The sequence below is a fragment of the Carcharodon carcharias genome, chromosome 6 (assembly GCF_017639515.1).
Source record: "Carcharodon carcharias isolate sCarCar2 chromosome 6, sCarCar2.pri, whole genome shotgun sequence".
Lineage (NCBI taxonomy): Eukaryota > Metazoa > Chordata > Chondrichthyes > Lamniformes > Lamnidae > Carcharodon > Carcharodon carcharias.
This window is the reverse complement of record NC_054472.1, coordinates 42,742,355-42,764,109: the sequence shown is the minus strand read 5'-3', so window position 1 is coordinate 42,764,109 and position 21,755 is coordinate 42,742,355. Positions and strand designations below refer to the sequence as shown.

The 21,755-nt window shown below is 43.2% G+C and overlaps 1 protein-coding gene and 1 long non-coding RNA gene across 4 annotated transcripts in view; both read left to right on the top strand.

Annotated features, from left to right (window-relative positions):
- The first annotated feature begins 488 nt into the window (after positions 1-488).
- LOC121279378 (oxidation resistance protein 1-like) overlaps positions 489-21,755 on the top strand; it is an 86,426-nt gene continuing 65,159 nt past the window's right edge. For all 3 annotated transcript variants that reach the window (XM_041190579.1, XM_041190578.1, XM_041190577.1), the window contains exon 1: positions 489-735. In XM_041190579.1, the coding sequence (XP_041046513.1) occupies positions 652-735 (84 nt within the window). In that variant the 5' untranslated portion in view covers positions 489-651. The remainder of the gene's footprint in view (positions 736-21,755) is intronic.
- Positions 748-21,755, top strand: part of LOC121279379 — a 32,484-nt gene continuing 11,476 nt past the window's right edge. The window contains exon 1 of the long non-coding RNA XR_005943376.1: positions 748-976. This is a non-coding gene — a long non-coding RNA (uncharacterized LOC121279379). The remainder of the gene's footprint in view (positions 977-21,755) is intronic.

Below are 21,755 nucleotides of genomic sequence, written 5' to 3'. Positions count from 1 at the left end.
CCTCCCTCCCCCCCAACAACTCCTCCTCCCTCCCCCCCAACAACTCCTCCTCCCTCCCCCCCAACAACTCCTCCTCCCTCCCCCCCCCCCAACTTCTCTCCCCCCCCCCCCAACTTCTCTCCCCCCCCCCCCCAACTTCTCTCCCCCCCCCCAACTTCTCTCCCCCCCCCAACTTCTCTCCCCCGCCACAACTTCTCCTCCCCCCCCCGCCACAACTTCTCCTCCCCCCCCCGCCACAACTTCTCCTCCCCCCCCCCCCCGCCAACAACTTCTCCTCCCACCCCATCAATCAGACGGCAGTGTGCCCGCCTCCAAATTGAATGACGGTGTCCGTTTGGTGGGATTTTGTGTCCATCAGACGGCAGTGTGCCCGCCTCCAAATTGAATGACGTTCTCCGGGTGGTGGGATTTTGTGTCAGTCAGACGGCGATGGTCCCGCCTCTAAATTGAATGACGTTCTCCAGTTGGTGGGATTCTGTGTCATCAGATTGCATAGTCCCGCCTCTGTTAGGCGGAGGGTTTGGAGTAGGTCTGATTTCATGTAGTAGGAGTGCTGGTCATGGCTGTTGTACTTGGTAATCGAGTGTTAGAGGCGGGTGGTGAGTGATGATGGTGCATTGAGAAAAGCGAACGCGGAATCATCAGGGAACCATGTCCCGCCGGTTCGTGGTTGGCAAGATGAAGACCCCTGGAACGGGAGGGAAGGATCTGCGAGCCGGATATAAGTACTCAATGGCAAGTAAAGAACACAGGGATAGGGCTGGCACGGTTCAGGCCCTCGGGTTCGTTTGTATCGGATGTGAGCAGACAGCCGGCCTTGGGGCTCTTATCTACCAATCTTTACAACTTGCAGTAGGAGTGCTGGTACGAAGCTGCACGGTGTTGCCTGAGGGGATTGTGACCGCCGAACTGTGGTGGTTGCTTCGCACAACTTGCAATTTTGGTCATCGTCTAATAAGCGACTTTATAAGTCGAGGTATTCCTCAATTTTCGGAAGTGAAGTTAACTTTTTAAAGTACATTTTAATTTCATATTCATAAAAATGATCAAATTATATTGAAGTCTCACTTTGAAGTGATGAATTGTAGTTGAAATGATTTATACATACAAAAACTTGTATTTAAAAATACACACAAATTATACCCCATGTTCCCTTATGTATCTTGCATACATAGAATTCGCAATTATTGCAGCACAGAACAAGGTCATTTTGGCCCATCGTTTCTGTCAGCCATCTATCTTACTGAATGCACCCAGTGCCATTCGCCTGCATTCTGCCTGTAACTCTGCACAATTTTTCCTTTTTGGATAATCCAATTCCCTCTTCAATGCATTGTTAGAACCTCAGGTAGTGCATTCCAGACCTTAACCACTCTGTGTGAAAAAGTTTCTTGTCATGTCGCCATTGATTCTTTTGGCAATTAACTTAAATTTGTGCCCCCTCATTCTCAATTCCCTCAATGAAAACAGTTTTTCCCAATCTACTCTGTCCAGGGCTCCAATGATTTTGAACATCTCCATCAAATCTCCTCTCAACCTTCTCTTCAAGGAAAACAATCCCAACTTCTCCTATCTAAGTAGCTGAAGTTCCTTTTCCCTGGGACCATTCTCATGAATCTTATCTGCACACTCTCTAATGCCTTCACATATTTGCTGAAGTTGAGGTACTCTCTGCCTCTGTTTATAAAGCCTATGACATATGACTGAGGCACCTCCGCTTCTGCTTCTTAGAATTGTATTTTGTTTCTCTGTGTTCTTCTACCAAAGTGAATCACTTCACACTTCTCTACATTGAATTTTATGTGCCATTTGTCCACCCATTCCACCAGTCTATCTAAGTTCTCTTGAAGTTATACACTTCCCTCCTCACAGTTTACAATGCTTTCAAGTTTTGTACCATCTGCAATTTTTAACATTGTACCCTGTATAACAAGGCCTAGGTTATGAATATATCAGGAAAAGCAAGGGTCTCGCCACCAGACCCTGGGGAAACACCACCAGAAACCTTCCTCCCGTTTGAAAAACATCCGTTAACCATGACTTTGTTTCCTGTCACTCAACTAATTTCACATCCATTTGGAAGTCCACGTACACCAAATCAACAGCATTACTCTCATCAACCCTCTCTGTTACCTCTTCAAAAAAACTCTAGTTAAACACCATTTGCCCTTTAACAAATCCATGCTGGCTCTCCTTAATTAACCCACACTTGACCAAGTGACTATTAAATTTGTCCGGAATTATCCTTTCTAGAAGTATCCCCACCACCAAGATTAACCTGACTAAACTGCACTACCTGTACTTTACCACTCGTTTTTGAACAAGGATATTTGTAATTCTCCAGTCCTTTACCCCTAAGTCTAAGGAAGACTGAAAGATTATGGCCAGTGCCTCCACAATTTCCACTCACACTTCCCTCAGTATTCTTTGGATACATCTGACCTGGTCCTGGTGCCTTATCAAGTATGGACAGCCTATCCAATACCACCTCATAACCAATTTTAAACCCTTCTAGTTCTTCTTCCTTGATAAGGACAGATGCAAAGTATACATTTAACACCTCAGCTATGCCCCCTGCCTCTATGCTTACGTTTCCTTTTTAGTGCTGAATTAACCTCAGTTCTGTTACCACCTTTTTACTATATATGCCCATAGGAAATTTGGGAATTGCCTTTTACATTATCAGCCAGTCTTATACTCTTTTTATAACTTGTCTTATTTGTTTTTCCACTTCCCCTCTGAACATTCTATATTGAGCCTGTTTGTTTGCCGTATTACCCATCTGACATCTGTCATAAACATGCTTTTTCTTCATCTTGGTCTCTGTCTCTTTTGTCATTTGGGGAGCTCTGGATTTGTTTGCCCTGCTTTTCCCCTCATGGGAATATTTCTTGGCTGTGGCTGAACTACCTTTTCTTTAAAGGCAGCTTTAAAGCTCAGTTGCATAGGAACATATGAACAAGGAGCAGGAGTAGGCCATTGGGGCCTCGAGCCTGCTCCACCATTCAATAAGATCATGGCTTGCCTGATAGTAACCTCAAATCTGCATCCTGTCTACCCCTAATAAGCTATCACCCCCTTGCTTACCAAAAATCTATCCACCGCCGCCTTAAAAATATTCAATGACTCTGCTTTTCAGGAAAAGAGTTCAAAGACTCACGACCCTCTGAGGGGAAAAAAATTCAGCCCATCTCTGTTTTAAATGGGTGACCTCTTATTTTTAAACAGTGACCCCCTAGTTCTGGATTCTCCCACAAGAGGAAACATCCTCTCCACATCCATCCTATCAAGACCCCTCTGGATTTCATATGTTTGAATCCAAGTGCCCACTTCTTCTTCTAAACTCCAGCGAATAGAAGCCTAGCCTGTCCAACCTTACAGTTATTAGCCTGGTAAACCTTCTCTGAACTGCTTCCAGTGCATTTACATCCTTCCTTAAATAAGTGACCAGCACTGTACACAGTATTCACTATGTGACCTATTAGAGCTCCATAACTGAGGTATAACCTCCCTACTTTTGTATTCAATGCCCCTCACAATAAATGATGACATTCTATTAGCTTTCCTTATTGTTTGCCGTACCTGCATTCTAAGCCTTTTGTGATTCATGCACTAAGACACCTAGATCCCTCTGCATCTCAGAGCTCTTCAATCTCTCACCATTTAGATAATATGCTCTTCTTCTGTTCTTCCTGCCAAAATGGACAATTTCACATATTCCCACATTATACTCCATTTGCCAGACCTTTGCCTACTCACTTAACCTATCTATATCCTTTTGTAGCCTCCTTGTGTCCTCTTCACAACTTATTTTCCTACCTATCTTGGCGTTGGCAGCCATCCCATTCATCGTTTCATTCAAGTTATTTATATAAGTTGTAAACAGTTGAGGCCCCAGCAACTGATCCCTGTGGCACACCACTTGTTACATCTTGCCACCTTGAAAAAGACCCATTTATGCCTATCTCTGTAGAATTGGTTACAAGTGACCCAGGAACTTAAAGCCTTTCCTTCTGCACCATCTTTCCAGCCACACATTCATTTGCTTTCTCCTCCTATTCCTATGTTTACTTGCGTGTGGTACTGGGTGTAATCCAATAATTACTACTTTTGAGATCCTACTTGCTAATTTTCTACTTGGTTCCTTAAATTCTGACTGCAGGGCTACGTTCCTCTTTAAGCTTATGTTGTTCATACTAATGTGGACCACAACTGCTGGCTGTTGACCCAGCTTCCTCAGGTGCTATGCAGCCATTCAGTGATATCCTTGACCCTGGCACCAGGGGGGCAACTTCCCATCCTGAGTTCATGAATAAGACTACTGACATGCATGTCTATTCTCCTAACTATTGAATCTCCTATCCCTATTACTCTTCCAGTCGTCTTTATGCCCCCATTTACAGCTGAGCCACCCATAGTGCCACGGACATGGCTCTGGCTGCACTCCCCAGATGAACCATCACTCTCCTCTGTATTCAGGACTAAACACTGGAGAGTGGGATACACTCGGGGGACTCCTGCACTACCTGTCTGTTGTTTCTTGGCTGTCGCTTCGTCACTCATCCCCCTTCACCAGCATACTCTTAAACTGTGATGTGACCACATCTGTAAACGTGCTGTCATGGAGCTCTTGACCTCATGGATGCACTGCAATGACAGCAACTGCTGCTCAAGCTCCAGAACCCAGAAATTAAGCTTCCTGCACAAGTCATGATCCAGGACACAAATTCCCACATAGCACAGGATGTGCACTATCGCGATCAGAGCAGCCAACCACGTCATTACTATTAGATAATAAACCTTGCTACTACTAATAAACATTACTACTGATGATAAACTTTACTGCTGTTAATAAATCTTTGTACTTTTAATTCTATCTAGGGTTTAAGGAAATGTTGAGGATTTATATTTCTGCAGTTCTTCCCTGGTCGGTCAAGATTCTGATAATTAACCAGGTTTTTTGGACGTTGTTTATAGTTGAGGCTAGAATAAGCTTCTTATTTATTGATGTAGTCTCCTGCATTAGTCGTTTAGTTATGCTTATTAACTCATGCACTTTTTAAAGCATGTATATGTCTAGGCATACATCAGATCAAATGAGGCCAAAGTAAATAATTCTCATTTTTTTTATTGAATTATTTATGGGTGAATTAGAGCACATTAAAAAATATAGAAGTACTTTAACATGTTAAAAATGTTAGAGGCAACTGGAAGCATAACTCTAAATATGGATATTTAAGTTGGAAAGCAGAGAATTTAGGTTGTCAAGGAGTTCTAGAGAGAAGCACTGATGAAAGCAGTTCAGCTATTGCGAGAAGAAAGTGAGTTTGGGATGCACAGGAGAATCAAAAGTAATACCCAATCTGCATTCAAGACAGTACTGAAGAATACAGGAGGGTTGAGGATTTTGGGTTCACTGCGTCGTGAAACATGAAAACACTAAAGGTTGTCGAGCTGGTAACGGTGCTGGTTAACTTCAAATTTTATTTTTCCCAGTGTGTGTGGCTAGGCCTGCATTTATTGCCCATCCTTAATTGCGCTTGAGAAGGTGGTAGTGAACTGCCTTTTTCAATTGCTGCAGTTCAGGTGAACAGTTTTGTTTTGAGTTGCAACTTGTATAGAGTGGAACACTTCCTTACTCAGATTATTTCTCCCCCCCCCGCCCCACCCCAAACTCTTCATTATTCAGTAACAAATTATTTTCACAGCATCCTTAACATAATAAAACATCCTGATGGCGCTTCACAGGTGCATTATAAAAAAAAAATGACTGAGTCACATAAGGAGATCAGATGACCAAAAGTGTGGTCCAAAGGTAGATATAAAGGAGGAAAGTGAGGTAGTGAGACAGAGCAGTGTAGCAATGGAATTCTGAAGCTTAGGTCATAGCTGAAGGTATGGCCACCAATAGCGGAGAGATTAAAGTTGGGGTGCTCAAGAGTACAGAATTGGATGACAAATATTCTAGAGATTACTGGGATAGATAGGGGGTGAGGCATGAAAGGATTTGAAAACAAGAATGCGAATTTTAAATTCAAGGCGTTGTTGACTGGGAGTCAATGTAATGAGGAGATTTATAAGAATGATTCCAGGAATGAAGAACTGGACCTATGAGGATAGATTGGAGACGTTGGGACTGTTTTCTTTGCAGGAAAGCAGGTTGAGAGGAGATGTAATAGTTGCAATTCTTGAACCGCTGCAGTCCATGTGGTGTAGGTATACCCATAGCGCTGTTAAAAGAGAGTTCCAGGATTTTGACCTAGCGGCAGTGAAGGAATGGCAATACATTTCCAGATCAGGATGGTGAGTGACTTGGAGTGGAACACCCAGATGGTGGTGTTCCCATCTGTCTGCTGCCCTTGTCCTTCTAGGTGATAGTGGTTTTGGGTTTGGAAGGCACTGCCTAAGGAGCCTTGGTGAATTCCTGCAGTGCATCTTGTAGATGGTACACATTGCTGCTACTGTGCTTTGGTGGTGGAGGGAGTGAATGTTTGTGGATGTGGTGCCAATCAAGTAGACTGCTTTGTCCTGGGCACAGTCCAGCTTCTTGAGTGTTGTGCGAGTTGCACTCATCCAGGCAAGTGGGGAGTATTCCTTCACACTCTCCTGACTTGTGCCTTGTAGATGGTGGACAGGCTTTGGGGAGTCAGGAGGTGAACATTGGCATCTGTGATACTGGGGAACTCTGAAGGAGGCTGAGACGGATCATTCACTGGGCACTTCTGGCTGAAGATTATTGCAAATGCTTCAGCCATATCTTTTTTAATTTTTATATTTTACTCACTTATTTTTATTTATTTTCATTTTTATTCATTGTTTTATCCCAACCTTTTATCCTATTTTTGATCTTTTTACCCACCACAGTCCCCTCTTTCTCCCCCACCCTCACTAGGGCCATCTGTCACTTGTTCTTGTTGTTCTTTCCAGAGTGCTTACCCTTGTCTGCTATTGCCACATTCTGCTTTCTGACAGTGCCACCATCAGGATCTCCTTTAGCCAGTGCCACTACCATTAACACCCCTTTGTCCTTTTGTTCATGACATCTTTATCAACTTCTCCTTTGCCTCTACCTATCGCTCGCCTTCTATCCAGCTTCACCTTCTCCTCCCCCCTTAAACAGTATAAATTTCATCACATTTTTACTTCTTTGCATCTCTGAATGGACTCAAAACTTTAACTCTGTCTTTCTCTCCACCAATGCTGTTAGACCTGCTGAGTTTTTCCAGCATTTTCTGTTTTTGTTTCAGATTTCCAGCATCTGCAGTATTTTGCTTTTATCTTTTGCACTGCACTGCTGTGCTGGGCTCCTCCATCATTGAGGATGGGGATATTTGTGGAATCCCCTCCTCCAGTGAGTTGTTTAATTGTCCACCACCATTCACAACTGGATGTGGCAGGACTGCAGAGCTTATATCTGATCTGTTGGTTGTGGGATCGCTTAGCTCTATCACTTGCTGCTTATGCTATTTGTCACACAAATAGCCCTGTATTATAGCTTCACCAAGTTGACATCTCATTTTTAGGTATGCCTGGTGCTGCTCTTGGCACTCCTGCACTCTTCATCGAACCAGGGTTGATCTACTGGCTTGATGGTATAATGGTAGACTCGGGGATATGCCGGGCCATGAGGCTACAGATTGTGTTAGAGTACAGTTCCACTACTGCTGATGGCTCACAGCACCTCATGGATGGCCAGTCTTGAATCGCTAGATCTGTTCGAAATCTATCCCATTTAGCGTGGTGGTAGTGCCGCACAATATGATGGAGGGTATCCTTAATGTGATGCCGAGACTTCGTCTCCGCAACGGTTGTACGGTGTTCACTCCTACTGATACTGTCATGGACAGATGCATCTGCGGCAGGCAGGTTGATGAGGATGAGGTCAAGTATATTTTTCCCTCTTGTTGGTTCCCTTACCACCTGCTGCAGACCCAGTTTAGCAGCTATGTCATTTAGGACTCCACCAGCTTGGTCAGTAGTGGTGCTACCGAGCCACTCTTGGTGGTGAAAATTGAAGTCCTCCACCCAGCATACATTTTGCGCCCTTCCCCAGTGTTTCCTCCAAGTGGTGTTCAACATGGAGGAGCACTGGTTCATCAGCTGAGGGAGGGCAGTAGCTGGTGATCAGCAGGAGGTTTCCTTGCCCATATTTGACCTGATGCCTTTGGAGTCGATGTTGAGGACTCCCAGGGCAACTCCCTCTCGACTGTTTACCACAGTACCACCATCTCTGCTGGGTCTGTACTGCTGGTGGGACAGGACATACCCAGGGATGGTGATGGTGGTGCCTGGGACATTATCTGTAAGGTATGATTCCATGAGGCTGACTATGCCAGGCTGTTGCTTGACAAGTTTTGAGACAGCCCTCCCAATTTTGGCACCAGGAAGGAGGACTTTGCAGGGTTGACAAGACGTGTGATTGCCATTGTCATTTCCGGTGCCTAATATACCATTTGCCGCCTTTACCGCCTGCTGCACCTGCATGCTTACCTTCAGTGACTGATGTACGAGGGCACCCAGGTCTATCAGGAGCATTGTGGCATTTTCTACAATCTTCAGTCAGAGTGCGGAGTGAATGATCCATCTCGGCCTCCTCCGAGGTCCCCAGCATCACAGATGCCGGTCTTCAGCCAATTCGATTCACTCCACATGATATCAAGAAACAGCTGAAGGCACTGGATACTGCAAAGGCTATGGGCCCTGACAATATTCCGGCAATAGTACTGAATATTTGTGCTCCAGAACTTGCCAAGCCCTTAGCCGAGCTGTTCCAGTACACACTGGCATCGACCCGGCTATGTGGAAAATTGCCCAGGTATGTCCCATACACAAAAAGCAGGACAAATCCAACCCAGCCAATTACCGCCTCATCAGCCTATTCTCGCTCATCAGTAAAGTGATGGCTCATCAACAGTGCTATCAAGTGGCACTTGCTTAGCAATAACCTGCTCGCTGATGCCTAGTTTGGGTTCCGCCAGGGCCACTCAGCTCCTGACCTCATTACAGCCTTGGTTCCAACATGGACAAAAGAGCTGAACTCACGAGGTGATTTGAGAGTGACTGTCCTTGACATCAGGGCAGCATTTGAATGAGTGTGACATCAAGGACCCCTAGCAGAACTGGAGGCAACAGGAATCTGGGGGAAAGCTCCCCGCTGGTTGGAGTCATACCTAGCACAGAGGAAGATGGTTGTGGTTGTGGAAGTCAGTCATTTCAGCTCCAGGACATCACTGCAGGAGTTCCTGAGGGTAATGCCCTAGGCCCGACTGTCTTCAGCTGCTTCATCAATGACCTCCTTTCCATCATAAGGTCAGAAGCGGGGATGTTTGCTGATGATTGCACAATGTTCAGCATCATTCATGACTATTCAGATACTGAAGCAGCCTATGTCCAAATGCAGCAAAACCTGGACAATATCCTGACAAGTGGCAAGTAAGAATCACGCCACACAAGAGTCCGGCAATGACCATCTCCAACAGGAGAGAATCCAACCATTGCACTTGATGTTCAATGGCATTACCATCACTGAATCCCCCATTATTAACTTCCTGGGGTTACCATTGACCAGAACTGGACTAGCCATATAAATACTGTAGCTACAAGAGCAGGTTCAAGCCTAGGAATAGTGCAACGAGTAACCCACCTCCTGATTTCCCCAAAGCCTGTCCACCATCTACAAGGCACAGGTCAGGAGAGTGTGATGTAATACTCCCCACTTGGCTGGATGAGTGCAGCTCCCGCAACACTCGAGGAGCTTGACATCGTCCAGGACAAAGCAGCCCACTTGATTGGCACCACATCCATAAACATGCACTCCACCACCAACGCACAGTAGCAGCAGTGTGTATCATCTACAAGATGCACTGCAGAAATTCACCAAGGCTTCTTTGACAGCACCTTCCAAATGCCATGACCACTAACATCCAGAAGAACAAGGGGCAGCAGATAAATGGGAACACCACTATCTGGAAGTTCCCCTCCAAGTCATTCACATCCTGACCGTTCCTTCACAGTTGCTGGGCTCCTGAAACTCCCTTGCTAACAGCACTGTGGGTGTACCCACACCACATGGACTGCAGCAAAGAAGGCACCACTAACTTCCCAAAGGCGACTAGGGATGGGCAATAAATGCTGGCCCAGCCAACGAAGCCCACGTCCCATGAATGAATAAAAAAAAATTGTGACTTTGATAAAAGCTGTTTTCATATTGTGGCAGAGGTGGAAAGCAGATTGGAGGGATTCAAACACGGAGTTCTGGGAAAGATGGGCATGGATTTGGGGGAGGGGGCAACAATGCATTCAAGGACTTAGTAGAGGAAAGGTAGGTTGGTGAGGGGCAGTAGTTTGCAAAGATAGTGGGGGAGGGGGTGGAGGGATTCTTTTGAGGTGAGGGGTGATGGTGGCAGATTTAAAGCAGGCAGGGACAACACTTGATGAGGGAGAACTATTAACAATACTTGATAACATGGAGACCAGGAGAGGAAGTTGAGTTGTTAGCGGTTTTGAGAGAATAAATTTGAGGGAGCAAGAAGTGAGTTTCGTGGTCAAGATTAACTTGGAAATGGCATGAGGGAGATGGAAAGAAACTAGACAAAGATACAAGTTCAAGGCTAGGGTAATGGAGAACTTCAGATGAAGTTTGGCTTAGTGGGCTAGTGGAAAGGAGGGATGTAGCGGAAGCAGCTGATTGGATGGCCTTTACCTTTGACAAAGAAGCCCATGAAATCCTCTCAGTTATTGTTGGAGGTGAGGGTGGAAGAGATAGGGGAAAGGATTTAAGAAGATGGGTTGCAGTAGAGAAAAGAATTTATAGGTTAGATAAGTTCATAAGAAATAGAATGGACCATTTGGCCTTTCGAATCTGCTCTGCCATTCAATAAGGTCATGGTTGATTTGATGTGGCCTCAGCTCCACTTTCCTGCTAATAACCCTGAACTCCTTTATAGATCAAAAACCTGTCTAACTCAACCATGAATATATTCAATGACCCAGCCTCCACTGCTCTCTGGGGTACATTGTTCCAAAGATAATGACCCTTAACTGGGAGACTCCTTATTTTTAAACTGTGCCCCATAGCTCTGATTCCCCCACGAGGGGAAGCGTTCTTTAAGAATCCATCAAACCTTGTCAGAACCTTGTACATTTCTCATTTCTTCTAGACTCCTATGAGAAAAGGCCCAACCTGCTCAACCTTTCCTCATAAGACAGCCCTTTCATCCCAGGAATCAACAAGTGAACATTTTCTAACCTACCTCCATGCAAGTGTGTCATATCATGTGTGCTCTGCTCAAAGGCAGGTCCTTGGCTCCTTGCCTGCTGATGCTTTGTCCTGAACAATTTTTTTAGCAGTTTTTGTCTTTGGTGGCTTGCCATTGCCTTCCACTTTAATGCAATTGTGCCTCTGTTAATAAAGAGACCAAAACCATACTCTAGATGGTCTTACGACTACCCTGTACAGTTGCAACAAGACTACCTTACTTTTATACTCCATTCCTCTTGCAATAAAGGCCTTCCTAATTACTTGCTGTTCCTGCATGCTAACTTTTTTCATGATTCATGTACAAGGGGACACAGTTCCCTCAGAAGCATTCTCAGTCTTTACATTTAAATAATAGTCATAGAGTCATGTCCATTGCAGAAGGAGGCCATTCACTCCATTATATTAATGCCGACTTCCCATGGAGCAACTCAGTCAGCCCCGCTCCATAGCTCGCTCCCTGTAGCCCTGCAATTTTATTTCTTTCAAGTGCCCATTCAATTTCCTTTTGAATCATTGATTGTTTTCACTTTCACACCTTCATGGGCAGTGAGTTACAGCCATTAACATTCACTGTGTGAGAAAGCTCTTCCTCACATTCCCCTTGAATCTCTTGCCCGAAATCTTAAATCTGTGTCCCCTAACCCTTGTACCATCAGCTAATGGGAAGAGTTGTCCCGTGTCTACCTTTTCTAAACCTGTCATAATCTTGTATACCTCAATAAAATTTCCCTCTATCTCCTTAGTACCATGGTGGAACAGCTATAGCTTCTTCAGTCTAATCTTGTAACTAAAGCCCCTTATCCCTGGAACCAATCTGATAAATCTCCTCTGGACACGTTTCCTAAAGTGCTATGACCAGAACTGGACGCAATATTCTGATTGTGGCACAAGCAAAGCTTAATTAAGATTAAGCATAACTTCCCTGCTTTTGTACTCAATGGCTCTAATTATAAAGCCCAAGATCCCATTTTATTTGCTACCCACCCTCTCAGTATGTCCTGCTATCTTCAATGATCAGTGCACATGCACCTCTCGGCCTTTGTAACTTTTGTAACTTTGTTATTATGTTGTCTCTCCTCATCCGTTTTGCCAAAACTCATCACCACACTTCTCTGTATTAAATTCCATCTGCCACTTTTCTGCCCATTCTGCTAGCCTATCTCCTATTGCAGGCAATTCATATCATCCTCATTGTTTAGCACTCCTCCAAGTTTGGTATCATTGGCAAATTTTGAAATTTTACTCTGTACTCCAAGATCAAAGTCATTTAAATATAGCAAAAAAAACCACTTGGGAACATCACTGCTTACCATTCTCCAGCTCAAAAAGCAAGCATCTACTATGGCACTCTGCTTTCTGTCCTTAATCCCTTTTCTTTAATCCAGTCGCATGGTCTTCCAATAATTCCATAAGCCTCATTTTGTTAATCATTCTTTTATGTGGTACCTTGCCAAATGCCTTCCTAAAATCCATATAGGCAACATCCACTGCATGTCATTCTTCAATCTTCTCTGTTACTTAATCAAAACAATTCACTTAGATTAGTCAAGCACAATCTGTCTTTTACAAATCTCTGCTGGCTTTCTTTACTGAAGACGTCAATGTATAAGTCGACCTTTGAAGTTTTGAAAAATCCTTCTAAAATTGGGCGTCGGCTTGTACACAATGTATAAAAGTGAACCACCGGTGTGGCTGGTCACCATTTTGAAATGTCATTATTATCCATTGCAAAGAGTAGACTTGTCTTAAATTCACATGCATTTTAATAACACAGCCAGCAACACCGTTCCTGTGAAGCGCAACACAAGCTGGAAGAACAGCACTTCGATTTCTGATTAATTATTTTACAGTTTTCTGGACTCAACTTTGAGTTTAATGACTCAGACCATGACCTCCATTTTGTCTTTTTTTTTCCCCAAGTGCCAATCTGCATCTTGCTTTTACTTTCAGAGTGAGCTGACCTTTATTCTGTTATTAATAGCTATTCTGAACCAAAGCTTTTCTTTACTACAACTATTACCAGTCCCTTTGCCTGTTGCCCCATGATATCTTTGGTATTTCACCTCCCCTACCCTCTAACCCGTCCCTGGCTTTCCTTTTCGTCCATCTGACCTTCCCTCCTTTCTCAGCTGCATGAAACATTTCTACTTCTCTGCAGTTCCAAAGAAATGTTGGATTTGAAAAGTTAACTCTGTCTCTCTTTCCACAAATGTTGCCAGACCTGTTGGGTTTTTGCAGCACTTTTTGTTTTTATTTTATGCCTCCTTTCCAGTTGGGCTGAGAACATACTGGTCAAGGAAGTTCTCCTGAACACAGATTAGATTTTGATCCAATAATGTCTTCCCTAATTACTACCACTTAATATTTCTCCCCCTCCCCCCACTTTACCCTTTACTCTCACGCTTCGCCAATCAATATTTTGGGAATTAAAGACTCCCAGTGTCACCGCTTTATGGTTTTTATACCTCTCTGTGATTTCCTTGCAGATTTGTTCTTCTTTGTGTTTCTGCTTCATTGTTTGGTCGCCTGTTGAATACCTCAAAGTAGCATGATTGACTTTTCTGCTTCTCAACTCTAACCAAATTAACTCAGTCCTTGTCTTCTCAAGGCAGTCCTCTCTTTCGAATACTAATAATTCCAATTCCAATAATGTCTTCCCTAATTACTACCACTTAATATACATGGATATAAAGTTATTAAGTGCCCAGTCCTCACCATTTTAAGCCAGTTTCTATTATTGCCACTACACCCACCATATTCCCACACTGCTACTTGTGCACCTTATTCGCCACACTTTCTACGTTTACGTACATGCATTGCACCCCTGCCTTTGCATTCCTTGTAGTCCTCCTTAGTCTGCTCCTATCTAATATGGTGCTATTTCCTTGCTATTGTAGGTAATGGTGGAGAAGTCATTAGTCTGAGATTATTCTTGTTCCAGAGTACCCTGGAAGAATAAAAGTCGAAGCAGTAATGCTTGAGTTGGAGCAGCCTGTTTCGGCAGTAAATGGCCAAGCCAGTGATGTGCCAGGTGCACTCCAGTCTGCAGCCCATGAAACATGGGTGTAGACTGTAGATTGATGAACAAGCTGCCATTTAACGTTCAAAACAATGGTTTGGTGAAACCAAAAGCACACAATATTTTGGATCAAAATCTAATTTTGCCTGAAATTAATTTAACTTCATGGACATAAAAATCAATCAGTATTGTAATTTACTCATTATATAAGGATGCAGTCTTGCTGAAAAAGTAGCAGGCTTTCTATTATTGCCTACTAGCACACAATGTAGTGGTGTAAATCAAATTAAAATATTGTATCAAGTTCTTTGTGCATCATAGCATTTTGACAAATGTTGCATGTTGCTCTTCTGTCCCCAACAAATGGTGTTAATAATTGACCATAGCAACAAATTCTACTGCTTGGTTAATATTGCACAGTACAAAAGATTATTAAGCTTCGAAAGAATGTTGTTGAATTAGTTTTCTTAATATGTATGATTTAAATTTTGAAGCTCTGCATCGACCTCAAGAAACGCCTAGCAAAAATAAGCACTTGAGCATTTAAAACAATGGAGGTGTGCAACTAATGCTTCTGCTGCTTTATGTCACATTTGTTTTATTGATTTTGAAATGCTGATAATGGAGAAAATACTATGCAGCATTCCAAATTGCAATTTGAATTTTAAAAACAATCCCTGCAATTTAATTTAAGCAACATGATTCCCTACAGCATATGGAATCAAAGAACTACAATCAAGTTAGAGGGAGCACAGCTGCATTAAGTTTCAGGGGAGTAAGGCATGGTTGGATGGCCTCCACTTTAATGCCAGGAGCATTGCAAGTAAAACGGATGAGTTAAGGGTGAGGAAATTGTGATATAGTAGCCATCACAGAGATGTGGTTGAGGGAGGGGCAGGATTGTCAGCTTAACATTCCGGGATATAGAATCTTCAGGGGAGGGGGTAAAAAAGGAGGATGCATTGCATTATTAGTTAAGGAGTCAGTTAAGGAGAGATGATATCTTGGAGGTGGCATCGAATGAAGTTTTGTGGGTAGAGCTTAGGAATAAAACAGGGGCAGCCACATTGTTAGGTGTTTATTATAGACCCCCAGATAGCAGGAAATTGTAGAGCAAATATGTGCACAATTTGCGGAGGTGTGTAAAAACAGTAGCAATCAGGGGAGTAATATAATTATATTAGGTGATTTCAACTTTCCCAACATTAATTGGGATAGACATAGTGTTCAGGACTTGGATGGAATAGATTTATTGAAATGTGTACAAGAGAACTTTTTAGGTCAACATGTAGAGGGTCCAACAAGGGACAGCGCAGTGCTGGACCTAATTCTGGGGAATGAAGCTGGACAGGTGGCTGAGGTGGTGGTGGTGGGCAAGCATTTTAGTGATAGTGACCACAACATGGTACAATTTAAGCTTGTTATAGACAAGTTGCAAAAAAATGTTTTGGATTGGGGGAGAGTGGATTTTAGTAAAATGAGGCAGGATCTGGCCAAGGTAGACTGGGAACAGCTACTTGTGGGGAAATCTACGGAGGAGCAGTGGGGGGTGCTCAAAAAGGAAATGGGGAGGGTACAGGCTCAACATGTTCCCTCTAGGGTGATAGGAAAGAGTAACAAGCCCAGAGAACCAGAGATATTCAGGACACGATGAGAGGGAAAAGAGAAGCTTTTAGCAGGTACAAGGGGAGCAAATCAGTGGAGGCATTAATGGAGTACAGAAAGTGCAGGGTGGAGCTTAAGAAAGCAATTAGGAGAGCAAAGAGGGGATATGAGAAATTTTTGACCCCCCAACATTTTAACTCTTTCTCGACAGGCTATGAGAGAAAAACACTTGTGTTGTTCAAGACCTTGTACCTGTTTGCATCTCTAGGTTTCAATCTCTGCATATCTGTTTCAACTTTTCTTATGATTCCGTGCTCTGACTTTTTTCCCCCTTCCTCAGCTCCAACTAGGCAATCCTAAATGCTGTTTCATAGGTCTTGCATTGTGTTGAATCTTGGCTTATTGCAGTCACCCATTCTAACATTCTTACCTGTGTTTTCAAAACTATGGAACACCTTACCTCCCCCAAGCTCCTATAATTTAGTTTTTGATGTTCAAGGTTTTAACACCACATCATTACATTCTAATTGACCGTGGACAGGATATTGAGGCCGGCGAGCGGGGTGTGGTGGGCGGGGCCTGCTTGCCAATGCGTAAAATGACACGAGATGATGTCAGGTGGAACTCCCGATGTCACCCCGCGTCATTTCAATTTTCAGGTCGGCGGCGGGGTGGGGGGAGCTGTGCATCTGCCGACCTGCCAACGGCCAATTCAGGCCATTTTAAAAGAAATTGAACTCGTTAAAGGACCTGCCCATCCAACCTTAAGGTTGGCGGGCAGGCCGGGAGCCCTAGCAGGCTTCAGAAAAAGCATGACAGGCCGGATGAGGTTTCATGTCAGTTTTTAAAATTTAATAAAAGTTTAAGTAAAGGTGGTGGACATGTCCCAACTCATGTGACAGTGTCCCATGAGGGGATGTGTCAGGGAAATTTTATTTTTCTATATTTAACATTTTTGAATTTGGCATCGATCTCCCTGAGGCAGCACTTAGCCTCAGGGAGATGAGTGCACTCTTTTGTGCACGTGCGGGAAAGAGTGCGCTCTCGGCTTAGGGAATCCCCCCCACCCCAGCTGCACAGGGAGCACGTAGCACTTCCTGGTGGAAATCACGCTGGGCTGGCCTTAATTGGCCCGCCCATGTGAAATGGCAGCGCACCCCCAGTCCGGGGTGCCGATTTAAGGCGCGCCTGCACGCCCTCGCTCCTGAACTCCATGAAAATTCTGCCCCATGTCTTTGTTTTACTCTTTGAGATCTTGCTCTTTCACTTTGGAATCTTGTTCTATCGGTCCTGGACCTTCATCTTGGTTTCTAATGAGCTTAGTATTTGTCTTATCAGTAGGATTTCAGAAAGGTATAATGGGAGCGGATTAACTGTTTGTGCTACGTCAATTTGGACTGCAAAAAGCAAGTAATATTGCAGTTTTGTTAGAGCTGTGTAAGTGCTTTTGTGAAGTGGTTACAGGCAATGATCCTCAAATTCTGTGGCAAGAATATGGATGCTGCCCAGGGTTTGTGGGCATCTTAATCTCAATATATAAGTACGTTTAATGTGCTATACAAGATGTGTTTAAAATATATGTAAACCGTAACAGTTTATTTGTCTAGCTAGCATTATCTGAAATGATGCCTCTGTTAACAAGGACATAGGTAATTAACTATCCATACCCAACAGCTCCTTTGGCTGCCTCTCGAAGCTTGTCTGGCAAAACCATTCACCGCACACCTGTCCCAAAATTCAAGTGTACAGAGGTATTATCATCACCACTCTCTTCATTTGGTCAGAATCATGGTTCTGTATAGAACGTGAGAGCTGGGGCTACCTTCAATCCATCATGAATATCAGATGAACTACATCACAAAACAATTAAGTCCTCAACACAGCCAATCTGTCCACCATTGAATGCATCTCTTAACAATGGCAGTTGTGCAAGACAGGGTATGTGTCATGCATGGAGGATTCAAGAATACCAAAAGCAATACTTTGTGGTGGAGTATGCTTGGCTTTTCTTTTTTCTTTCACGAGATGTGAGCATTTGTTACCCATTCCTAATTGCTCTTGTGAAGGTGGTGGTGAGCTGCGTTCTTGAAATGCTGCAGTCCATCTAGTGCTATTAGGAAGGGAGGTCCAGGTTTTTGACCCAGCAACATTGAAGGACCAGCAATATGGTTCCAAATCAGTATGGGGTGTGACTGGAGGGGAGTTAACAAATGGTGGCATTCATATGTGTCTGCTGCCCTTGTCCTCCTCAGGTGGGAGAGGTTGTGGGTTTGGAAGGTGCTGTCAGAGAAGCCTTTGCAAGTTGCTGCATCTTGTTTATGGTACACACTGCCTTTGTTGAAACCAGTACCTTCAGCTATTTCTTGTTATTACATGGAGTGAATCAAATTGGCTGAAAAACAGTGAGCATCTTGTAAATGAATGCTTCAAAGACCAACTCAAAAGATAGCTCCATCTGGCTAACATTGTCCAAAGAGTCTGATTTATTTTTATTATTTAGTTAGTTGCAGCAACATAGAAAAGGCCTTTCCAGATTGAGGGATTGATAATGAGCCAGGATTAGTCAACAACCTTAATTGATCTGCACATGATTTCGATATTGGGTTTGAGAAGGAGAAGGTTGAGTCATGAATCAAAATTTTAAATTCAAGTAAATTGAAGTTTGATGGGATGAGGCGGAAATTGACCACAGTTGACTGGTTAGAACTGTTCATGGATAAAGTTGCAGGAACATTGGAAGATGTTCAAAGAAATGTTTGATTTAACACAAGATCTATAGATACCATGACAGACCAAGAGCTCTACTTCTGTAACTAAAACAACCTTAGTCAATAAAGAAAGTGAGTAAAAGTAGTAGGAGATGAAATTGTTGATGCTCTGGTCATGATCTTCCGTGTGAAATGAATTGAGTTCAGTTTTTTGAGGCGATGACTAAAGTGGTAGATAAGAATGCCAATGGATGTTCATTTACGTGGACTTCCAGAAGGCATTTGACTAGATTGCATGCCAGTGACCATTAACCCATAGCATACAGGGCTATGGGCCAAGTGCTGGAAAAAGGGATTAGAATAGATAGGCGCTTGTTGATGGGCATGGACACGATGGGCCGAGGGGCCTGTTTCTGTGTTATATGACTGTATGACTCTGTTAACAAAAATAAGAGCACATGGATTTGGAGGTAACCTGTTAGTGTGCGAAGAATTTATTAAGATATCAGACAGAGTTTGGATAAAAGGCATGTATTCAACTTGGCCGTGATGAGGACTATCAACATCCTTGGGGTTACCATTGACCAGAAACTGAACTGGACCAGCCATTATAAATACTGTGATTGCAAGAGCAGGTCAGAGGCTGGGAATTCTGTTTTGAGTAACTCATTACTGACTCCCCAAAGTCTGTCCACCATCTACGAGGCACAAATCAGGACTGTGATGGGATACTCTGCACTTGCCTGAGTGAGTGTAGCTCCAACAACACTCAAGAAGCTTGACACCATCAAGGACAAAGAAGCCTGCTTGATTGGCACCCCATCCACCGCTTTAAACATTCACTCCCTCCACCACTGATTCACAATGGCAGCGGTGTGTACCATCTACAAGCTGCACTTCAGCAACTCACCAAGGCTCCTTCAATAGCACCTTCCAAACCAATGACTTAACCATCTAAAAGTACAAGGGCAGCAAATGCATGGGAACACCACCACCTGCAAGTTCCCCTCTAATTCCCCCACCATCCTGACTTGGAACTATATCACCATTCCTTCACTGTCACTGGGTCAAAATCCTGCAACTCCCTTCCTAATAGCACTATGGGTATACCTTCACCATGTGAACTGCTGCAGTTCAAGAAGGTGGCTCACCACCACCTCAGGAGCAATAAATGATGGCTTAGCCAGTGACCCCCACATCCTGTGATAAGAATCCCCAATTGATTTTTACTGGAACCTCAGCATTTCACTATATTTATCAGTGATACAGAAAAAGGAATAAAATCATAGAATGATTACAGCAGAGGACAACGCCATTCATCCCATCGTGCCCATGTCAACAATTTGCAAGAGCATCCCTAGTTCCACACACCCCTTTCCCTATAGCTCTGTGGTATTTTTCTTCTTCAAATGCTGGTTCAATTTCCTTTTGAAAGCCACAATTGAATATGTCTCCACTACATTCTTGGGCAGGGAATTCCAAATCCTAACCACTTGCAATGTAAAAGATTTTTTATTTGTGTTGCTTTTGGTTCTTTTGCTGTTCAAGTTTTTTGTTGTCCTCTAGTTCTCGACCTTTTGCCCTCATGATTTTGAATGCCTTAAACATAACTTCTCTCAACCTTCTTTGAGGAGAATAATCCAATCTTTCTATGTAATTGAAGTTCCTCATGCCTGGAGCCATTCTCATGAATCTTTTATGCACCCTCTCTAAAACCTTTACATCCTCCCTCAAGTGCTGCTCTGAACTTGTTTGCTTTTGTGCTCCAGCAGCAAATAGGGCCATAGTACAAAAAAAAAATTAAAAATGTTAAAAGGAAAAATCTAAAAGCACTGTATCCAAATGCATGGAGCATTCGCAATAAAGTAGATGAATTAACAGTGCAAATAGATGTCAATGGGTACGATACGATTGCACTTACCAAGACATGGCTGCAGGGTGACAAAGGCTAGAAGGGTACTCAATATTTAGGAAGGACAGGCAGAAAGGAAAAGGTGGTGGCGTGGTGTTAGTTAAGGACGAAATCAGTACGATAGTGAGAAAAGATATTAGCTCAGAAAATCTAGTAGTATCAGTCTGGATGGACCTAAGAAACGCCAAAGGGGGGAAACATTTTTGGGAGTTGTCTATAGGCCTCCAAACAGTAGTGATAAGGTAGGGGATGGCATTAAACAGGAAATTAGGGATGCATGTAACAAGGATGCTACTGTAATCATGGGTGACTTTAATCTACATATAGACTGGATAAACCTAACTAGCAATAACACTGTGGCGGATGAATTCATGGAGTGTGTACGAGATGGTTTTTTAGACCAGCATATTGAGGAACCAACTTCGGAACAGGCTATTCTAAATTTGGTATTGTGCAGTAAGAAGGGTTTAATTAATCATCTTGTTGTGCGGGGTCCTTTAGGGAACAGTGACCATAACATGTTAAAATTCTTTATTAGGATGGAAAGTGAAGTAGCCCAACCTGAAACTAGAGTCCTAAATCTTAAAGGAAACTACGAAGGTGTAAGGCTAAGATAGATTGGAGAACTTCATCAAAAGGCTAGACAATGGCTAATATTTAAAGAATGAATGCATGAATTGCAACAGTTGTACATTCCTTTCTGGCGCAAAAACATAGATAAAGTGGCCTAACCATGAATAACAAATGAAATTAAGGATATTATTAGATCCAAAGGGGAGTCATATAAAGCTGCTAGAAAGAGTAACAAGCCTGAGGATTGGGAGCATTTTAGAATTCAGCAAAGGAGTGCCAAGAGATTGAGGGGAAAAATAGAGTATGAGAGTAAATTTGCAAGGTACATAAAAGCAGACTGTAAAAGCTTCTATATATAAAAAGAAAAAGATTATTGAAGAAAAATGTAGGTCCCTTATGGTCTGAAACGGGAGAACTTATGATGGAGAACAAGGAAATGGTAGAGCAATTAAACAACTGCTTTAGTTCTGTCTTCATGGAGGAAGACGCAAATAACTTCTCAGAAATACTAGGGAACCAAGGGCATAGTGAGGAGGAATTGAAAGAAATTAGTATTACTAAAACAACTAGAGAAATTAGTGGGACTGAAAGCCAACAAATCTCCAGGGCCTGATAATCTACATCCCAGGGTACTAATGGAGGTGGCCGTGGAAATAGTGGATGCATTGTTGTCATCTT